Source organism: Hydra vulgaris, chromosome 02 (assembly GCF_038396675.1).
Source record: "Hydra vulgaris chromosome 02, alternate assembly HydraT2T_AEP".
Classification (NCBI taxonomy): domain Eukaryota; kingdom Metazoa; phylum Cnidaria; class Hydrozoa; order Anthoathecata; family Hydridae; genus Hydra; species Hydra vulgaris.
Window position 1 is genome coordinate 58,082,657 of NC_088921.1, and position 23,258 is coordinate 58,105,914.

At 28.4% G+C, this 23,258-nt stretch overlaps 1 protein-coding gene across 1 annotated transcript; it reads right to left on the reverse strand.

The window, feature by feature from the left end:
• Positions 1–3,265: 3,265 nt before the first annotated feature.
• On the reverse strand, positions 3,266–5,189 carry LOC101238082 (uncharacterized). The gene is made up of 3 exons (XM_065791500.1): positions 4,933–5,189; positions 3,841–4,271; positions 3,266–3,552 (listed from the first exon to the last, which is right to left on the reverse strand). The coding sequence occupies exons 1-3, from the start codon at positions 5,017–5,019 to the stop codon at positions 3,522–3,524; spliced, it is 549 nt and encodes a 182-aa protein (XP_065647572.1). The 5' UTR covers positions 5,020–5,189; the 3' UTR covers positions 3,266–3,521.
• Between the last annotated feature and the right edge of the window lie 18,069 nt (positions 5,190–23,258).

A 23,258-nucleotide genomic window follows, 5' to 3' on the forward strand; every position in this document is an offset into this window, starting at 1 on the left:
TGTTACAAAACCTACCAGTGGCTTTATTTAATTGTAAATCGGTGAAGACAATGTATTGGCATTTGAGTGCCAGAATGTATCAACCTTTTTTTTTTCTTAAAAGACATCAAAATCTCAGGAAATCGAATCCGTATTCCAGATATTTTTTTTTTTCAATTGCACATCCCAATCTTAACCTTATCATTAATGACTTTTGAAGCAACAATCGAACAATTTGGTTTTTTGAGACCATTGCCGAAACCTTCGACTTCTTTTGACGTAACCTCAACAGTTAGGCTAAGATAAATCTTAAGAAAGCTGGATTAAAAAAACTGAAAATAAAAAGTTGTGCACCACACGGTGGTCATCATAAAAAGATGCAGTGAGAGCCCCTAAAAGTTATGCTGATGTTCTCAAATTGTTGGTTTGCATTGATCTGACAAGCAAAAACTCAGAGAAACATACAACGCTAATGCATTAAGAAAGCGAATTAAGAATTTCAGGTTTATTGTTTGCATCAATAATGAGTCATTTTTGATTGCTATAAATTTCTTATTACAAAAACTACTAAGCTTTCTGCATCAGTTTGTCTCCTCTCAGTAGCTCAAGATGACATGAAATTTTTCAGAAACTCTTGGGAAGGTGTCTAAATGACTGCCAAAATTCAACCCCCTGTTCGAAGAATTCAAACTTAGGAAAATAAAAAGGTTCTATAAAAAACTAAATAAAGCAGATTGACAGATTCAATTTGACCTTTCTAAATTTAGATTTTTTACAAGTTAGTAGATGCAGCAATACACCGAGCTGGAATGGTGATTTCAAGGACTGTAGCAGGTTGCAAACATTTTTAAGAATGGAGAATGAAGCTTATGATTTTTAAATGCATTAAAAAAAATTTGTTACTAAATAATAATATAAATAGTTTAACTTAAACCTAACTGAAACATTACCTCCGATAATGTTTCCGAGTTTTGAATACGCCCGTAATAATATGCTCGTGCTAAATAAAACACTCTAAACAAATATGCTTTTAAAAATATCTCTAAGAAGATGTTGATGCTCTGACACAATTGTTGAAAATCACCATAACAAAAATAATCTTAGTAAAAGTGTTTGAGACTAAAAAAAGGAGTCAAAAAATACCAAATCTCAACTATTAAATAATCAACCATTTATTAAACTACCATAAACTTCAATTGTCATTTCCAGACTTGAAAAAACCTAGAAACCAAAACGTAAAGATTATATTCACACCAGATAATAATTTAAAAAATATATTTTGTGACAAAACTACCTCCAAACACAAACCTAGGCGTCTACCAGCAAAATTGCTTGTGCGGTTGTAATATACCAGGTGAGCCAAAAAAAGTGCGACTGTTAAATTAGGATAGGTTTGGTTAGACCTGGAATAAAACATTCAAAATTTTTGAAGCTCTAAATATAGATAAAACATCGATTAAACATCTTTAAACAATTTTTTTTAAAAAAACAAAGTAAAAATGAAGAAACGAACTAATTATTGAACTTCTTGTTGTTGTGTTGAAACTTTCAAGTTGTCGAAACTCTGGGTGTACATTTTTTAAGAAATCATGTAAGATCAATTAAAGAGACGTCTATGGAAATAAACATGGTAGCTAGAACACTCTTAAAAGATGATGTTTGAGCTAGGTTATTGGCTCGAACTGCTAAACCATTACTCACTGCTGCTAACGTGACAAAAACTTTGAAAAGATAAAGCATAGCCTTGCTTTTCCTAAAAAATGACTTGCCAATTTTACTGTTTTCATATGAAAAACTTTTTACAGTGGACAAGACCTCAAACCGTTGAAATGATAGAGTTCTAGTTAGAGATAAAATTTCTGACTATTACCTACAGTTTTAAAAGTTTTTTCTTATTACCGACAGTTTTTTTTAGCGCACTTTAATAATTTAGAAAAACAATTATATGACTTATGGATCCAAACTACACAAAGAAATAAGTTTAAAATCAAGAAATGTAAATGTAATGTAAAATGTAAAAATATATCAAATGTATATATATAAAAATGTATGTTTATATATATATATAATATATGTTTACATATATATATATATATATATATATATATATATATATATATATATATATATATATATATATATATATATATATATATATATATATATATATAATATATATATACATACATATATATATATATATATATATATATATATATATATATATATATATATATATATATATATATATATATATATATTTATATATATATATATATATATATATATATAGATCTATAGTTTGTTGGCTTTGGGAAGAGCGGAAGGAAAAAAGTGATTCTTACGCCAACACATACGTCACTTTTAATTACTTTTGACTTTCGTCCAACATTTCCGTGTTGGACGAAAGTCAAAACCATTAATTTAATTACAAATTAATTGTTATATAAAAAAACCACAAAAACGCAAATTTAATTGACCAGAATGTTTTTAAAAACATTCTGAATGTTTTTAAAACATTCTGAATGTTTTTAACAATATAACAATGTTGTTTTTTTTATTTTTTTTAATAAAATGTTTTTATTTTTATTTTTTTTAATAAAATGTTTTTATTTTTATTTTTTTTACTGTAAATCATGCGCGGAGTGTTGCTACATCGACTATCTTATAGCCTGACTCGCAAGGTAGTGCTGCTACATCGACTGACAAATAGCCTGACTCGCAAGGGAGTGCTGCTACATCGACTGACAAATAGCCTGACTCGAAAGGGAGTGCTGCTACATCGACTGACAAATAGCCTGACCCGCAAGGGAGTGCTGCTACATCGACTGAGGGTTTGGTTGGGGCAGGCAGTCTATCATTATAAAAAAAAAAAAATTCCAGTCTTGCATTTTAATTTTTACTTTTTGTCAAAAAAATATGGAAAAAACTTTCGGACAACTCCTAAGCGTTCTATATATATATATATATATATATATATATATATATATATATATATATATATATATATATATATATATATATATATATATATATATATATATATATATATATATATATAGTTAATTTATAGTTAGGTTAATTGGTTTTTAACTTAACTATGAGTTACATTGGAAAATATTTTCCTTATTGAACACCGCATGTTATAATAATTTTGAATTATAATTTTCATTTATGTTAAGTAGTCAAGTGTAATTTTTTCTCTTCCAGAAAAATTTTGATTTCTTTTTTTACTTAAAAATAAAGTAATTAATAATAATTATTGATAAAACAATAACAAACTAAATAAAGTTAAAAATATGCATGATTATAATAATTAGCAATTAAATTTTACAAGTACTTTTTAATATCAAATTTACATTTCAATAATTTCGGTTCTTTGGTTCTTTTAGGTTCTTTGTTTTGCTCCTTAGTTTGGCTTGATGTATACTCAATCAACAACTAAAGAATACAGGATCAATGACTATTGTATCAATAAATACTGGTTTATTGAAAACTAAACTGGTAGAAGCTGAATCAGCAAACTTAATACTGAACTTCAGTTAACAATTATTTCCTGTGATCACTCTTAATCTAAAAATGAAGACATAAAATAAAATAACGACTATTAATATTGTAAAATAAACAAATATAAATAACTTGGAATCAAATAACAAATAACTTGGAATCAAAAATTATAAAAAAAAACTAGGACTTTTTCCATTAACCACACCCCTTTTACGCGATTTATAGCCTCACTCTTATTTTAGAATATTGATTGAACATTTTACTACAAAATATTTAATATAGATGTCAATAACAAGATTTTGTAATAAAAATATCAGTTTAAGAATATATGAAAATCAACAGTGTGGGACTAACCTTTTTTTTCTTCCATCTGAACTTACACCTGTGTGATGGGTGTATTCAACTTTATAGCTCTCCGTAGCCTCTTTTAATCGATATATAATCTCTTCGTGATCTTTATTCAATTCGATAAAATATTTTAGTCTGTTTCTCATTTTATAAATAACTGTTTCATCAAACTCTGCTTTTATCATTTCAAATCTTAGTTTTTCTTTTTGAATTAATCTATTTTGTTCTTCTTGCACACTTTTAAAATATTTTATAAATTGGTACAAGCTTTTTTTATGCTCGTGGGAGGAAATATCTTGACTCGATGACTTCAAACTCCACTGTTTTAGTTCAGTTCTTATTTTTGACTCCAGTAACATTTTTATTCTTTGCAGATTTTCGCATTTTAAGACAAACTCCTTGAAATCGTATTCCGGAGGGTTAACGCTAGAGACTTCCTATAGTTTTATAAAATTAAAAAGTATATTAGGTAAAATAAATATAATAATCAAAAATAATAACTATAATCAGCAACTTAGTTTAATAAAATTTGTCATCAGCAAATATGTATTTGCTCAAACGGAAAGTTACACCTCTGTAGGCCTACGTATAAAATTATGTATTATGGTTGCTTATATTCTTTGTAATAAATATGGGAATACTTTAAGAAATAGCTAACAGAATTATTGCTAATGAGAAATTTGTTTAAAAGCAATTTTTATTTATATATCTATTATTAATTGGTTTGATGAAATCATACATCGTTATGCCGTAGTCTTTAATTCCAATTCCACTTAATGAAATTGAGAATTAAATAACATATAACATTGATGCAAATCTAGTTCTTGTAATAGAAAAGCTATAAAAACATCAAACGTACATACCGGATTGAATCATCACCACTTACACAGAAAACTTGACAGAAACCACAACAATACGATAACATAAATTAACATAAATTAAAAAAAGCCTTTAGTTGTGTAATAATAAAAACATTTTTTTATAATAATACTAGATGATAATGTTGAGTTGGAAAAGTCTTTGTCACGCAGTTTCCTATGTCCATGTCCATTATTATGTTTTCCTGTCTTTCTGATATTTAAGTTCGTTTTATCTTACCAAAACTATAGTTCTCGGCTTTTCTCTTGGTAAGACAGTAAAGTTTGTATGCTTTCTGTTAATCATTTTTATTAATGTAGCACCCATCACGGCGAATAGTTTTTACAACTTCGAGACGGCTTATTACCAATTAAGGGCTTTATATTAAAGCGTTTGATAATCTGCGATTTTTTTTTATTACCTCTTTAGAGACTATTATGCTTTTTTTATTATATTTTTGCAACAACTCATTTGTAAAAAAAAAAAAATGCAAAAGATTATACTGACAGATATACTCTTACCTTAAGTGGCACCCGGGAGTGCATTTATTTTAATTATAATAAAGGGGGTAGAATAATTGTGAATATATAAAAGCATTGTAGTTTTACCATCTGGATAATTTAAAGTCACAAGCTGATTGAAGCAAATTGTTGATTAAGTTAAGACGTATTTAATTTTCATTGAATGTGCACGCAGCTTTTAAAATTAAACTTAGCGTTAATACGCCAAATGTGTTTAAGGTTAACGCATGCGTAATGAAGGGCTTGCTTCAACCTTTTGAGTATTCATATAATCTAAAAATGCTACAATGAAAAAAAAGCCAAAATAGAAAGTGATTACCATTTTTAAATTAAAAAAAGCATTAAACTAACGTTATTTAAAAAGTTGAAATATATATAAAAAGTATTTTGAACTTTACTGCTAACATCTTAGAAATCTTTATGCTCATATCATTAATCTACGGCAGATTTTCCACCCTATATATCGATATAATGATATGAGCATACTAAATGATTTCTAAGATGTAAGCAGTAAAGTTAAAAATTCTTTTCATTTTTTGGATCGACTTTTTGTGGTTATAACAAGAAGCAGTAGTTAGCGGCTCTCATCAAATTAAAACGCTATTCGTTATTTTTGCGTTGTTAAAATCTTATCATGAAAGAATTTGCGGCGCGAAATTTTGATGTTAAAATGTCCTAAAATTGCAGTGGTTTTAATAGGTTTTTTAATAAAAGTAAAATATAGTTATTTTTATTTAGCTTTAAGTCCTTATAGTATAATAATTTCAAATCCCAGGGACGAACCCAGACCTGTTTTGGTACTGCTGGAGCGGTATGGGCGCCCAAAAATTTTTTTCTTTTTTTTTAATTCTTTTTTTGCTTTTTTATTAAAAATAGAAAAAAAATTTAAGTTTAAAATGTTGTAGTATATAAATAATTTTCAGTTTATTAAATATACTTCATTTTTTCTTTCGGTCAATAAAATGAATTAAAAAGAAATAGCTTTTTTACGTAATTAGGGGTCGTCCATAAAGAACTTACGCTTTTTTTCTTCGACCCCTCTCCCCTCCCCCTCCTCCCGCATTTTGCAATAAGCTTTTTTGAGTAGCCTCCACCACCCTAAAAGTACCTACGCTTTTAACCTATTTATCTAACATTTTATGATATTTTTTTAAATTTAGAGTCTCCTTTCATATACAATCAACCCACTGCCCTCCCATCTTATATACGCCATCTGCAGACTCCCTCTTCCCCACAGAGCGTACGTACTTTATGGACGAACCCCTTACGTATTATTCTTTATTTACTAACTGAACTGTCATAGAGAAAACTGTCTGCGGAGTAACTTGTCCGGTCGGACACTTTACTCCGGAGTAGAACGTCTCAGTTTGTCCTATCCGTCCGTCTAGGACAATTTACTCCGGAGCAAACTGTCCTATGTTGGAGTAAACTGTCCTACTTTTTTTGCGGATTATTTACTTCGGACCACTCAAGCAATGTGTTTTAGCGTTTGTTTAAACGATGGTTTGAGAACTCGCGCATTATTCTACGGCATAAAGAAAACTTTAACACTTTATATACTAAGCATAATATTATTGTAATTAGCATAGTAGTATTATGCGTCACGTAGCTCATACAAATAAACCTGAAGTTTTTTAGTTCACAAGGTCATTTTTTACCTGTTTAAAAATTAAAAAAAATATATATAATATGTTAACACTGACATGTTTAAAACTTTATACTTCGTTTAAGGTTTAAGTTAAAAACAGTAAAAAATGAAAATTATATTTTTTATGTTATCTTGTATGTTTAACTATTTTTTTTATTTAGTACCTAATTGTTTTTGCAACCTTTATTTCAATTTATTTTAAAACCTAAATTAACTTTTGCCACATATATTACTAATATATGTTTTTTAAATGTGTTTTAAACAGAATTCTTTTTTTCGATCTTGTACAAAACATTAAATTGAAAATGAAAACTCGAAATTTTCAGGGTTTACTCTTTAACAATTATTTAAGGGACTGTAGCAGAATCATAGTAAACTCATGATAATATTTTGAGTTTTGAACAATTATCTTAAATAAAAAATGAATTTTTTCTTTTTGCTTTAACTGCTTAGATCTGCCATTATGATTTTTTGAAAATTTCCAGGCCAATAAAAATGTTCTGAAACCTTGTAGTGCTTGTTCTTTTTCAAAGGTGATAAGTAAGATGTACACTATGACAAGAACAAATAATTTACTTTCTCTGCTCTTTCCTAAAAATAATCTCAACCCGTAAACCCTTCTTTGTCATATATTTTAATTAATTACCTTCCATTCTAAACCTGGAAAAACATATATTCTCTTTTAATTGGGAGTGCAACTAATGGGATACACCCATTTAGTTAAGTAAATATTAACATCGAGAAAGTCTTTTTCTTCTTTTTCATCATTCACTTCACCATTTTAATTAAGAAACTAAAGCAAGTTTTTAAAAAATTCTATCTACCAAACTGGTTGACTTTGTCAACCAAATTATATTTTGACAAAAAAAATCTAATAATGTAGGTCATTTACAAAAAGTTGAAGTAAATACCATCTAATAATATTAATAATACAAATAAAAATGATAAAAATAAAATTACTGAACAACTACAAGAATGATAAGATAATTTTATAATTAAAAAAATCAGTATTCAATTTTAAACAACAATAATAAGCTAAAGCAGCTGAAAACTGCTTTAGTTTGTCACTATTCTATTAAATAAACTGTTCCATTAATGACACACAACTGCATAAACAACAATGATATGTTTGTTTGATTAGATAAGGTATACTTTGTGGGGTTTAAGAAATAGTACAACAGACATATTATAGTAGAGTAAATAAATGTAAATAAATGTAAAATAAATGTAAATAAATAATGGTACAAAACAGCAAAAAATAATGGTACAAAACAGCAAAAAAAATCAGTATTCAATTTTAAACAACAATAATAAGCTAAAGCAACTGAAAACTGCTTTAGTTTGTCACTATTCTATTAAATAAACTGTTCCATTAATGACACACAACTGCATAAACAACAATGATATGTTTGTTTGATTAGATAAGGTATACTTTGTGGGGTTTAAGAAATAGTACAACAGACATATTATAGTAGAGTAAATAAATGTAAATAAATGTAAAATAAATGTAAATAAATAATGGTACAAAACAGCAGTAAGATATTATCTAACTACAGTTAAATCATATTTTGCAATGTTACCTGAAAATAAAACTAGTCCTACCTTTATTGGGTTGAATTCAATTATTCCTTAACTGTTGGCGAATGATTAATTAAGTAAACTTAATTTCATGGAAGTTTACTAAATTAAAACCATATTTCAACAGTAGGCAAACTAAAATAAAATAATGGCAAAATTAAAACCAATGAAATAAAGGAATAAAAAAGAATCATTTTTTTAAATATAATCATTTAATAATACAATAAAAGCAAATCAAAAACTTCAAGTCTTTGAAGCAACAAAAACTTCTTCAAACTCCAAGCATAAATAAATAAAGCTCCAAACATAAATGAAATAAAAATAATAATAAATCCAAATAAACAAATAAAGCTCCAGCATAAATAAAATTATAGACAAAATAAGTATAAATATAAAAAAGAAGAAGAAAAACAATAACTCTTTGAACTAATCCTACTCTTTAAGCTAGTACTACTTTTCAAGCTAATGCTACATTTTAAGCTAATACTACTCTTTAGCCTAAATTTCTAGCTTATTTATCATAAACTAACTACAACTTGTAAAATCAAACAATTATCTTACTTGTAGTACAATGAAGATGATTACTTGATTTTAAATCTGATATAAAACTTTATGACACTCACAACTGAAAATGTAACTCGCACACATACATATAGATACAAAAAAAAAAAAAAGAATAACATCATAATACTATTATGATATAACTCATGTCTTTATCAAAATACTATAATATTACAATTACTATTATTAGTAGTAACTATATAATAGAATTTTATATAATCAAAATTATTAATAGATATTTTACTATAGAATTTATAGAAATGATGTGCAACTCATAAGAGTTGAAACTGAAATTACATAGAATTTCAGTTTATAAAAGCCAAAAAAGTTAACAAGGATTAAAAAAAATACACAAGATCTGAGATTTGAGGTTAAAATTAAAAGTATTTGTAAATGTGGTTCTTAAATTGATTTACACTTGTTGACTTGATGATTTCTTGTGTTAGTACATTCCAGTCATTTACAAATCTATTAGTGAAAATGTTTTTGTCTGATTGTGTTATTGACTCCTTATGCATATTTAATTTATGACCTCTTGCTTGACGATTAGTAGTAAAACGAATTGACAAATTTATTTCGTCAATTCGTTTTACTAATTTTAACATTTGGATTAAATCACCTTGCCTTATTGATAAAATATATAATAAATTTTGTAAACTATATAAGGAAAGGAAACGGTTGACTTAAAAAAAATTGAAGTTTGTATGAGTCAGGAAAACATGAAGACGGGAGAAAGTTATAAAAGGGTGGAAGTGCGGGGAAAAAAACAACATATTTGCTTAATTACTAATTACTAAATACTAGTTTGTTTTACTTTAATGCAGTATATCACTGTTAAAAGGAGCTATCATCTCTAGCCCCATCTAAAACTAATTAAATTAGTTATTACAATATTATTATTACTGTAGTAAATATTATTATTACTGTAGTAAATACTATTTTTAAATAATAATAATAACTAAATTCAGGAATTAATAATAATAACACTCTTACGCTAAAAGTAACTTTAATTATACAAAATAAAACCTCTTTTTCTCTAAAAAGTCTCTAAGTACTTTCATAATTTGTCTCACTTAAAAACATCCGCATTCTTTTTAAAGCTATTTTGTCTGATGAAATTTCATATTATTCAAAGCGGACATTTTACTCTAATGTAGGACAATCTACTCCGGAGTAAAATGTCCTATCGGACAGTTTACTCCGAAGGACAGTTTTCTCCGTGACAGAACGTTGGTCTTTTTAAATTGAAAGTCGTTAAGTAACTTAACTTAAAAAACTTGTTGCGAAATTTTATAACAATGGAATGTATAAAAAATTTACTTTTTCGAAAGATAAAACGATTTTAAAATATCTATTCTAAGTAAAGTTAACTTTTATTTTTTGGCAATTAAGAGTAGACTGCTTTTGATAATAAATGAACTAAAGTAAAGTCTTAATAAACACCGCGCAAATTTAATTTTTAAATGAATGAACTTTTGATCTTTACCTTTGCGCGAGGAAAACGAAAAAACAAAACATAAACTTTTTCTGAAAGTTTTTTTTTTTCTTTTTGACTTTTAAAATAATAAAAATTACGATTACAATAACTTAATAAAAGTTTGATTAAGAACTGTTTAAAATAACTCATAGTAAATATAATTTTTTATTTAACATAACTTTTTTAATTATTCTTATTGATTAAGAAATATTAGATATTTTTAAAATACAATGTATTATAAAATATATGTTTTTTAATCAAAAAAGTATAACATTTTGTAAATTATGTTTACCGCAATTATCGCTTCTTTACTTATCTTTAATTTACCTTACCTAAAAATTTGCCTTAAGTAAAAGTTAAATAAACAGATTTGTTAATATTAAATCAAAATTTTAAAATTAAAATAATAGTAAATACGTTTATCAAATGCTTATGTTTTTTTTCGCATAGTTATTCGAATGCAAGACTATTTTGTTAATTTTACAGATATTACGCGATTTAATATAAGTAAATATATTATATAATGTAAATGTTAATTAAATATTGTTTAAAGTATTTGAAAACTTAATTACTAATTATTTAAGATATTAATAACTACTAAAATAAAATTTACTAAATATAGTTAATTAATGTTTAAAATATTTTAAACAAATTTCAATAATTATTCACTAATAGCAAAAAAATTAGTATTTGCAACAAAAGCGTTCATTAAAGTCTTAGGAAAATAGTTTTGTTATCGTAACTAAAGTAGTATCGTCCACCAGTAAATTCATGTATTCAAAAAATGTCTTAAAATCAACTCCTTATCTTAGGATAAAACTAAACGAGATAAACACAAATGGTTAAAATGATAATTGAAAAAGTGATGATTAAAAATCATTTTTGCGTCACCGATTTTAAATAGGGAAGGGGTAGAAGAGAGGTTTGGGGAGGGGGGGACTTTTAAATATCGGCCCTCCCTCCCCCCCCCTTCCCAACATTGCCGGGGAAAAAGCGGTATCCCCAAATAAACTCTAAACTCTGGGTTCTTCACTGAGTCTTTATAGATTATTTAGTTTCAAGTTCTAAAAGTGCAACGATTTTAAAGGTTTTACTAATAAAAGTAAAATATAGTTAAAATTTTAAATATTTTAAAATTCAAAAAAATTTTATTTTTATCGTTTAAAGGTTTGAGTTAATAAAATTGAAAAAATAACGAATTAAATTTTTTTTTTGGTTAAAAAAAGTAGTATAGTTTCGATAAAAAGTGGCTTAAAATTTGATCTTTTAATGATAAGTTTTGTTAATAACGATTCAATATATTCCACAAATTAGTTCTAATTGTCAGGTTGGTATTTTTTTACCTAATGTTATTTTTTTAAGCTAATATGAAGTGCTCATATTTCCAAGTGGGCTGGGGAATATGAGCACTTTTGCTACTATTTTAAATCCTCTGTGTTTTAAAGAAAAAATTTTGGGTGCCTAAATATCTAAGTGGATCATGAGTAGCTATCCCTAAAAATTGTGTACATTTTTTTGTTTGTTTTTACATCCTCGGATAACAGCATTGCATGCTTTAAGTAAGTATTCCTGATCTTTACTGAGATCATGAATAACATCATCAGACATTTCGATGAGTACTCCATTTGCACTGGCAAAGTCAACTATTTGTAGAAAATGAACATCAAAAGATAGTTGTTCACCGAGAATGCCTTTGAATACAGTAGGACCAGATGTACTGCCATCAAGTGTAGTTGAAAATTGATCATTCAAATGAAGAAAACAAATACACCATTGAAGAGGTTTGCCAATACGAGCAAGCGTCAACGATTTTGCATGCATCTTTGTTGCTAACTCTTGTTTGTTCCATTATTTGGCTGAGTTCTTTGTACTGAATTGCATCGCAATATTTGTCATCACAACAGCTGCTTTCTTTATCGCTCTCGCAGGAAAGAGTTATTGTCGATGACGAAGTTTGGCATGCTTCTACATTCTTTTTTCCGAACTGAATTTCCCGTTCTTAACGAACTTTCTGCTTTTGGAATTTTTTCTGTTTCTTCTTGGTCAATCTGGCCAATGTAAGTTTTACGATTACTTGTTTGATCAAGCCAAAACACCCATTCCTTAAAAGGAACTTTGATGAAACAATGGCAGTTTGACCGGTCCCTGATACCACAATTAACACATTTGCAAGGACAAATGTCAAATACTTTATTGAACGAATCAAGTTGGCACTGAAACATAGATGAATTTCTCTTTTCATCAACATATTTTCTCAATCGTTTTGTATCAGTAACCAACTTATCCAAGCTTTTCAGAATGCTGTTATATAAAATTATTGGAAACCCCGCCCTCGACAATATGTTTACCAATCATCAGCTACTATCTTATTTACGTCTCTAATTGATGATTCTTCAGAGTCTTAAGATTGTGAGAAAGTATTTGCATGTCTGATGTATAGGTAATGCTTAAAGACTTCTGCTTTTGTCAGCAATTGACTTTCTGGAAATTTATAAGGTTGGCCAAATACTGAGTGTTCTGTATAAACTTTTCCTTCAAGTTCATTATACAATCTAAAAAGGGATCGTCCATAAAGTACGTACACTAGGAGGGGAAGAGGGGGTCTGCGAATGGCCTATATCAGATGGGAGGGCAGTGAGCCAATTATAAAAGATAGGAAACACTAAATTAAAAAAATATCATAAAATTTTAGATAAACAGGTTAAAAACGTAGGTACTTTTAGGGAGGTGGAGGGTATTAAAATAGCGTATTGCAAAATGCGGGGGAGGGGAGGGGGTGGCTGAAAAAAAAGCGTACGTACTTTATGGACGACCCCAAAGAATAAGAATAAGCTACCATTTGAAATCCACATTTGCAAAAAATAAACTAAAAAAAGTCATGTTCTCTTCAAAACGTAAATATCAAGTGCCAACCAGTGCCGCCGAGAGGGATGGGGAAGGGGCTATCTTAGGGGCGCCAAATGAAAAGAAGGTAAAACTATCTGATAGTTATTGATTTTATCACGTCGATTACATAAATTTATATATATATATACAAACTAAAACTCCCATGGCAATTCTTTATCTACAATATTCATTAAAATAAACCTTAAAAGTAATTATAAAATTTTAACACGCTTCTATACGTGACATCTAACACGTACGATTATGATTCGCCAATCTTAAACAATTGAACAATGAGTGATGAAGTAAAAATGAAATTAGAAATATGGTCAATGTCAAATATGGGTATAGTTAATTAAATTAAATTTGAAATATTCCATTTGAATTATTAGTGAATTCGAACTACAAAAAGCTTTATTTAAAAAGTTTCAACAAAAGTTGCCCCCTAATATGTTGACGGAGGCTCAAATTTTCATCGTTTTCTTATTATTTTCATATTATAGCAACTTTTGTAACAGTGACAATAAATTTAAAAAATATAACCCACCCTAATCATAGTGTAGAGAGAGAGAGAGAGAGAGAGAGAGAGAGAGAGAGAGAGAGAGAGAGAGAGAGAGAGAGAGAGAGAGTATTATCTAAATCCAGGAAACATATTCTTGGCTTTTCTTATCATTTACAATAAATTCACTTTTTTTAAAAAGTAATCAAAGTAGATTTTTAACTCAATGTGGTCTATTCGTCAATAGTAATTGAAATTTTTCCATTGTCTTTTTGGTCGTTTTGTAAAAAAATCATCTTTTGCGTTTTTCAGCCAAGATTTATTTTTATTACTTTCAATAAAAATAGATAAAAGTAAAAAGAAATAATAACCTGGAAAGAGTAATTATTATTTTAAAAACTTACAACTAAGAGAATAAAAGAAGTTAATATACTCACTTGTATTTAAAGTTATTAAATTTAAATAATATATGAATTGTTGATCTATGCAAACTTTGCTGAATTTTACAGATCGAATAGAATTTATTTACGAAAGAATGCGTTCTGTCTGGATTTTTTCTGTCTGGTAAGTGTTTTTTTACTAATTTATTACTGCTTTGTTCTTTAAAAACATTGAGCATTTTTTTTGTAAAATACACTAATATATATATATATATATATATATATATATATATATATATATATATATATATATATATATATATATATATATATATATTTATATATATATATATATATATATATATATATATATATATATATATATATATATATATATATATATATATATATATATATATATATATATATATATATATATATATATATATATATATATATATCAGGACTGTAGGAACAAAAATTATATGGGGGGGGGGGGGGCAGAACTACCCCGAAATAGTTTTAAGGACCTTTATTATTATTTTTTTCAAGTCATTTTTTCAGTCAATTTCTTCAAAATTAATTATTTATAAAACTATTTGGGGGGGGGGGGGGGCAAATGCCCCTGCTGTCCACCCGGTTGCTACGGGCCTGATATATATATATATATATATATATATATATATATATATATATATATATATATATATATATATATATTTATATATATATATATATATATATATATATATATATATATATATATATATATATATATATATATATATATATATATATATATACATGGACATAGCATAGAAATAAATAAGCAAAAGAAAAATGCATAACCACTAAACTTTCTATTCGTCAAAAAAAAGCCCTTTGATTGTAATAGTTTTCATATAATTTTTGACAATTTATCAATTTTTGAATGGTTTTGACAGAAATTGCACCCCATGACTCCTATAAGATATTCCATAACATATTCGGACGTTGTTCATTATTTCCGAACATTTCAATCAAATTACTCATAGAATAACTCGATTGGGTTTAAAGAGACGTCTTTTGAACGTTAAAGACGTCTTTTTTAAAACCAAATGCCGGCTGAGAAGATATTCCTCAAGAATTAATTTTCATTTATCGGTAAAGTTACGCTTTTTAGATATAGTTAAAACTTTACTAAAAGTTTTGTAAAAATTTTAAAAGAGAAGAACAAACTAAAGATTTAAAATTAACGGACAAAATATCAAACTTTGAATTTGCTTAATTCTGTATCACATATTAGCAAATTAAAATTATGCTTTAAAAACTTAAATAAAGTCTCTATATGTAAACATAGTGGCCACGTTACTAACTAATTTGAAAATCAAGTTAAAAGATTTTCAACCAAAATATGATTTATTTAAATTAGAGGCCATTTCAACTTGCAGTAAGTGGCAATTAAAACCAACATTTAAGTTTAAAAGGCATTTAGATTTACTGAAATTGAAAAAATTTCAAATCTTTTTAGTTTTATGCAACCTCGAAAGTTAATAAAATTGTCGGAAGTTGAAAAAAACTGTCGGAAGATGAAATAAAACTGTCGGAAGATGATTTAATTGAATCAGCTAAATTATTACGACAGAATTACCCGAACGATTTAAAAATTTTTTTTTCGCACCCAGCTAAATAATACAATCAGTTTTATTAAAAACGATTTCACAGAAACAACTACAATAAAAGATTTAGCCAACAAATACAGTTTTCTTGAGTACAATTTTTCAAGTGTAAACGCAGCAATATTGCTTCTGATGACAATACCTGTGACAGTTGCTAGTACAGAAAGATCCTTCAGTAAATTTAATTAAGTCAAAACATAATCAAGAAATAGCACGTCTAACGAACGTCTCAAAAATTGCGTATTTTTGGCAATAGAGAACAAAAAAAAAATACATATTAGAATTAGGTATAGTAATTGCAGAATTAGAGAATAAGAAGGCGGGAAAAATTCATATTTAAGGTAGTGGAATAAATAAAAAATTTCTCAGGATATTTTTCAATTTTTTTTTTTACTATACTTGATTCCAAGAATTACTACGGCCAAAGATAGTATTGTTGTTATGAATTTAAAAATTCTGTCATAGTCATAAGTGAGGTAAAGTTTTTGATATTAAGTTTGCTTCCCTCAAACATAATTTCAATGTTCATTATTTTTTATAATTGTTTGGAGCAGAGATTCTAGGGTATTTCTCTAATTTATAAAACACATACAATTTATATACTTAATCGCGTTTTATTAACTAGATATAAAAACCAAATATTGCATACTTTATTTCTAAATGCAGTATAAATTTTTAGGGAAAGGAGCCCGTCACTTTTTTTCGAAGGTGAAGGATGGGGAAAGGGGGGCAAATTTATAGTTACGCTCTGTGGTCAGTTCATAACTTTAAAGATTTTTTTGGCTTCTTGTACTTGAATATAGTTGCGACATAATCTAAAACTATGTTCTATGCCAGTGGTTCTTAACCGGTGCTCTGCGGAGCAATGGTGCTCCGCGAGGTAGTTGCAAGTGCTCCGCAAAATTATGAAACTCAAAACTTAATGTTCACTCACTTATTACATTACACTGGAATGATTACAGTTTAGGTAAGAAGCTACAATAATTGGGTTTTGATTACCTACCTACCTACCTACGTACCTACATTGAATGCAAAATTATGTTAAATAAAAATAAAAAGTGCAGTTTACAGGAAACCAAATAATAATAAGGTTAGTTTGCATTTTATTCTAATCAAGAGAAAATAAAAGTACATTTACATTCATTTAATTAATACATATTGAGTAAAAGAAAAAACAAATTAAACTTAAGAAAGAACGAAATAAAACTTTTAGAGATAGTTGACAATAATTACATTTTATTTAAGTTACCATAAAAAAAATTGTATTATATTAAGGCAGTTTTATTAATTTAAAATTCTAAAAATGATTTTTTTTAAAACTAAATCAACGAATAATTTTACAAACAACGAAGACTTTAAACAACGTGTTTTTTTTACTTTAAAATTTATTTTTTGAGCGAATGTTGTTTGCTTTGCAATCACCGATTTTAATAGTCGTTATGACTATCAAAATCGGTGACTTCAGAGCAAAAGACTCGCGCATTCGTTTAATGTTTTAAATTTAATATTAGGGCATGGAATTATTACCGTTTTTCATAATTACCGGTAACGGTAAAACCCCGGTTTTCGCCATTTTTATTACCGGTAAAACCGGTAATTTTAAGTTTTTTCAAAGGAATAAAAAAAGGCTTGAAATGCAGCAAACCGACTTATAATTAACACAGATTTATATCACATAAAGTTAATCTCATATTAAGCTCAAAACAATACATACACTTTCAGAAAATACAGTTAAATATCACAAAAAAAGAGCTTAAACAGTTTAAATAAACTCAAATTCTATAGATTGACTGATATAACATTTAACACAGTTGTTAGGCATTCAATACAGAAATTACTGCTGATTGCTGAGCTTTTTTCAACAGAAAATAGGCTCGTAAAATGCATAAGGCATCAAAAGTATTATCATTCAAACTTGATCTGAGTTTTGTAACAAAAAGACCACTGGCTGAGAAAGAACGTTCAGCTTCAATACTAGTTACTGGTATACCCATCAATCCATTATACAGCATTTCTAAGTTGTTTGTGCGAGTTTTTGTCAGCTCAAAAACAACCATTTTCTTTAACAGTGATTTGGAACTGGTGCCCACTCTCATCCTCTTTGAACTAGAGGGACACTTCAGAGCATCCTTGATAGACTGTTCCAATTGTTCTGCCAAGGAAGATTGTCCTTCATCAATATTGGGTATTTCTTGAAATTCTTCTTCCGATTTATCTTCATCTTCGTAGCTCTCCTCAAACAGACGACAGAGTAATTTGGCGGCAGTATTTGCAAGGGCATTTTGTTTCATTTGTGGAGTGTCAAAGACATCCGTACTTTGCCCTTGCTTGTCCAAGGCCTCTGAATCGTTTAAATAAATCAATAGATTTATTATATCAGAATTTCATCTTTCCTTTATTCTTTTGACTAACATTTCTAATAACTCTTTGTTGAAAGTTGAATTCTGCATGCTCAATTTAAGGCAAATAAACTTCAGAATCTGATCACTTGAAATCGATGTTGCACCTCGTCTACATAAAGCTTCTGTTCCCACTTTTACTGGTTCTACGGCTGCAATCAATTCTTCAAGTGTATTAAATTCTTCATTGGAGAAGCTTATTTCACTAGAAATTTCGATCAAGGACATCTTGATAGGCTTCTTTAGCTTAAAAAATTGAGACATCATGTCCACCAAACTGTTCCACCTAGTTTTTAAGTCAAGTATAAGTGATAATTCTTTTTTAAACTCAGCTAGAACGTGCTTTTGAAGAATATCATCGTTTTTGACAGGGAACTTGCGAAACAGGCGTACAAAACATCTTACTTTTGAAATAATGTGTCTCAGATCTTGACGGACTTCAGGGGGTTGATCATCTTCAATTACTACCTGAAAGTGTCAGTAATTAAGATGATTTTTTTAATAAAAATAATCTTATTTAGATGCCTTATACTTTTGAATAATTATATATAATACTTACCTGTAATCCAACACCTTCTTCATCTTTGTAATTGCTGTCATCAGAGATGGAAATATCATAAAGTGCAAAATCTTCTTCTTTATCGAGATCAGGAATGACTTCTTGGACCGGAGTTGTTTTGTATAAAACATCACAGGCTGCTAAGTGGATGCCATGTGACAAGCACAATTGATGGGTTGGTAAAATAGCTTTTCCAAATTTTTTCATTACAGCAGCTCCATCAGTTGTAGCTGCCACAATATCAGAGTCCAGACATCTCCAAATTCTTTTAGCTTTTCTCTAACAATGGTCACAGCTTTATCCGCTGGCATTGAGCCAAAAATTCTTACCATTCCCAAATTCCAATGCCGATTCTTGACATGAACATTGATATTAATAAACCTTATGTTACGAGATGATGTGTATTCATCAAGAGTAATGCTAAAACAAATTTTGTCTTTCTTCATTTCTTCAAACTGCTTTTTATAAATGCTTTAACCTCAAGACAGGGCTTCATAATAATTGCTTTGATCGATTTTGCATCTTTTGGCAAGTGATATCCTTGAGCTCCCAATGCCGCTCTTAAACGTTGAATTTTTTGCCAGTACTCGAATTGGTAGTCCATCAATGGCGACTAACTCGGACAAGAAAACTGCAAAGGAATCTTTTTGGGTCATGAAAAAGTGATCAATTTTTCCAACTTTTTGTTCAACTTTGGCTGATACTTGTTTCATAGCATCGGTCTTGATATGATGCATTAATTTGAGATGAGATCTCATACCACTGGTAGATCCAACTTTGCACTTGATTTCTTTGCTACAAGTTTTGCACTTCGCCAGCTGCAGATCTTTGCTGTGTAAGAAGTGCTTTCATACCTCGGAATTATTGTTTCCTGCAACGAAGGTCATCTTCGTGTTTATTGCTTTTTCATCAAAGAACTGCTTTCTCTCACTGTGTTGCGTCTTTTAGGAGTTGCCAAATTAAAATAAAAGCAAAATACCAAATTATTTAATTAACAAAATATCATTTTTAAAACCGCCGTAATAGATTGAGAAAAAACCGGTAACGGTAATTTTTGGGAATAAAAATTACCGGTAAAAACCGGTTTCTCATTACCGGTTTCCATGCCCTATTGTATTTCCATGCCCTATGTATGATAAAAATCGTTATTAAACGGAATCTAAAAGGTGTTTTAAAAACTAAAATATTTTTAAAAATTATGAAAAAATAATAATTTTAAATAAATAATGAAATATTTATTTAAATTAATAATAAAAAATTAGTTTATTGTAACAGCTTTTTTATAAACCGAGCTATGTAATTAAAAATAAAATTTGCTACAAACATCTTAAAAATTTGATCGGACATTGTCCGACCAAATTTAAATTTAATCAGATATTTTGTCCGGGACTTAATAAAAAATTAAAATAAGCCCTGTATTAATTCCCAAATCATTTTTGGTTTTTACAGTAATACCACAAAATGGACAAATTTCTAATCAAACGAAAAGTGAATGATTCGGAAGAACAAAATACTAAAAATGGACCGAGTACAAATGGAAGCGGTAGTAATGCTCTTGCGGCACATATTGTGTCTGATACAAACAATAGGATTAAAAGAAAAAAAAATTAATCGACAGTATTCTGAAGAATATTTAAGTTTTGGATTTACGTACATCTGTGAGGAAGAATATCATATTCCACATTGTATTGTATGTGGAGAAAAATTATCCAACAGCGCGATGGTTCCTAACAAGTTGAAACGTCACTTTTCTACAAATCACGCCAACCTTGCTACAAAAACTAAAGATTATTTCAAGCGATTGTTAGATACGCAAGCTAAACAAGTAAAATATTTTGAAAAAACTGTGAAAATTTCCGATAAGGCACAGTTGGCGTCATATAAGGTTTGCATCTCTATGGAAGCCAACTACAAATCTTTGGTTTTGCATACTGAAGTGAGATGGTTATCCAGAGGAAAAAAGTTACGTCGTTTCTTAGAACTGAAGGATGAGTTGATGACCTTTTTCCAAAAGGAAAATATGGATGATTTTGTAGAATATCTTCAAAATGACATTTGGTGTGCTATATTGGCATATTTATCTGATATTTTTGATTAATTAAATTGTATTAATTCCAGTCTTTAAGGAAGAAAAGAAAATTTTTTAACATCGATCGACAAATTGACAGCCTTTCGGAAAAAAGTTATTTTTTGGAAAAATTGTGTTTTAAAGAAGAAGAGAGTAGATATCTTTCCTTCTCTTAATGATAACACTACCGACAAAATTATTTCAGCAGTACCGGAACATTTAACTTATTTTCCATCAATAAACGTTGAAACATATGAATGGATACGTAATCCCTTTGCCAAGGTTGATACATCAAATAGTAAGTTGTCATACCAAGAAGAAGAAGAATTAATCAACCTATCATCGCATTGCACACTTAAAATGAAATTTTTCGAAATGGTTCTTGAGAAGTTTTGGATCTTTGTGCAAGAAGAATACTCAGCTATATCCATGAAAGCACTTAAAATCTTGTTGCAATTCTCAACATCATATTTGTGTGAACTCGGTTTCTCGATAGTCACCAACATAAAACTAAAAAACGAGCAACACTTACTAATTTGGATGAAGAATTGAGGGTAGCTATTTCTAAAATTAATATCTAATATCACTGAAATTTGTAAAAACCGTCAAGCTTAGATTTCATATTAAATCTTTTTATTTTTCTAAATTAAATTTTGCCTAATGTTATTTTTTTACTTATTAAATTTATGTTTATTACCAATTTGTTTGTTATTTTATCATTTTAAACTGTTTTGTTATAATCTTTTATCTTCAATAAAAGTCGTACGTATGTGTATTTGTTCGTTTTTTTTACTCCTTGATTTCAGTGTTCCCCAAATTTTTGTCATGATCAAAAGTGCTCCCCGACTTCAAAAAGGTTAAGAACCACTGTTCTATGTGAACGACGACTGCGAACTGTTTCTAGGTTTGTTTCGTAGATATTATGAAAAAGCGTGTCCAGTTAAAACTGTTGTTATTAACAAAATCACTTTTAACTCCCTAAATGTCTAAAGGTTTAATCAAATGCTCAAGAAAAAAACAAAAACTCTACGACGAATTCCTAAAAAATAAAATAACTTGCAAAAATTAAAAAAACTTGTTTGAAAAAAAAAATAATACTCAAAAAAGCATATTTGTTAAAAAAAACTATGGAAATGCTGAGAAAATATGGAATACGAGTAAAGAGATAGTCGGTAATAATAACTGTACAAAAAGCAATCTTCCAAAAAAAACTTTTGATTGATGGTAAGTTAGTCAGTGATAAGATTACAATTGCTTAATATCTAAATAGCTTTTTTCTTAATGTGGGTCACAAATTAGCAGCAGTTATATCAATTATGAAACATTTTACATATATTTTATATATATTTACCATATATAAAATATTTTATACATATTTTATCACAAGCATTTACAACGACCTGTAATGACGCGTGCCATACACAATAGGCACGCGTCGTCCGAAAGTCGTCCGTGAGACGTCTCCTTGACATCCAGACGTCCGTAAGACGTCCCCCGGACGACGCATGCCCACTGGGGTAATGGGGCTTGGTAATAAGAAAAAACTGATGTCTTCTTCTTGCTCCAGTCATTTGTTTTATTATTTATGTTATTTTATAAATTGTAACTTTATACTGCAAAATTAAGAAATTAAATTAGAAAATTAAAAAAAAAAATCTTTTGGATCATTATCATGCATAAATACAAACCCAGGACCAGAAGGAGTTGTTAACCAGATGTTATAGCCTTATCCTATATTGTTTTTTAAGATCGTTTTTTAATATAATGGTGTCAATTTTTACAAGATATCCAGTGCTAATTAAAGAAAAACAATCCCACACAATTACAAACGCATCTCAATGTTTTACTGTTGGAACTACACACTGTAAATCTATCTTTTCATTTGCTGTTCTGCTCACACAGACAAGTCTTAGGTTACTACCGAAAACTCTAAATTTGGACTCATCTGTCCACAATGTGTGTTTTCAATCTTCATTTATCCACAACTTGTAATTTTTGGTCAACTCTAACCTTTTTTTTTTTTGTTTTCTCGCCCAAGTAGAAGTTTCTTAACTGTAACACGACCAAAAAGCTCTGAGAAAGTGTTTTGTCGTTGTACTTACTGATATTGCTTTTGCATAAATTTCATTAAACTGGGCGGTACTTTTGGCGGTTGTTAGTCTTTTATTACGTTTACTCTATAATATAATTATTTTATCTTCACTTGATGTTGTGGTTTTATGTTTTCTTGCTCTTTTTTCATCCGCAAAACTACTATTTTCTTTTCTCAATAAGGCATATGCTCAACCAGATATGACTTATGGGACCTATGTGGTTGAGCTCCGTCTTGTTGGCA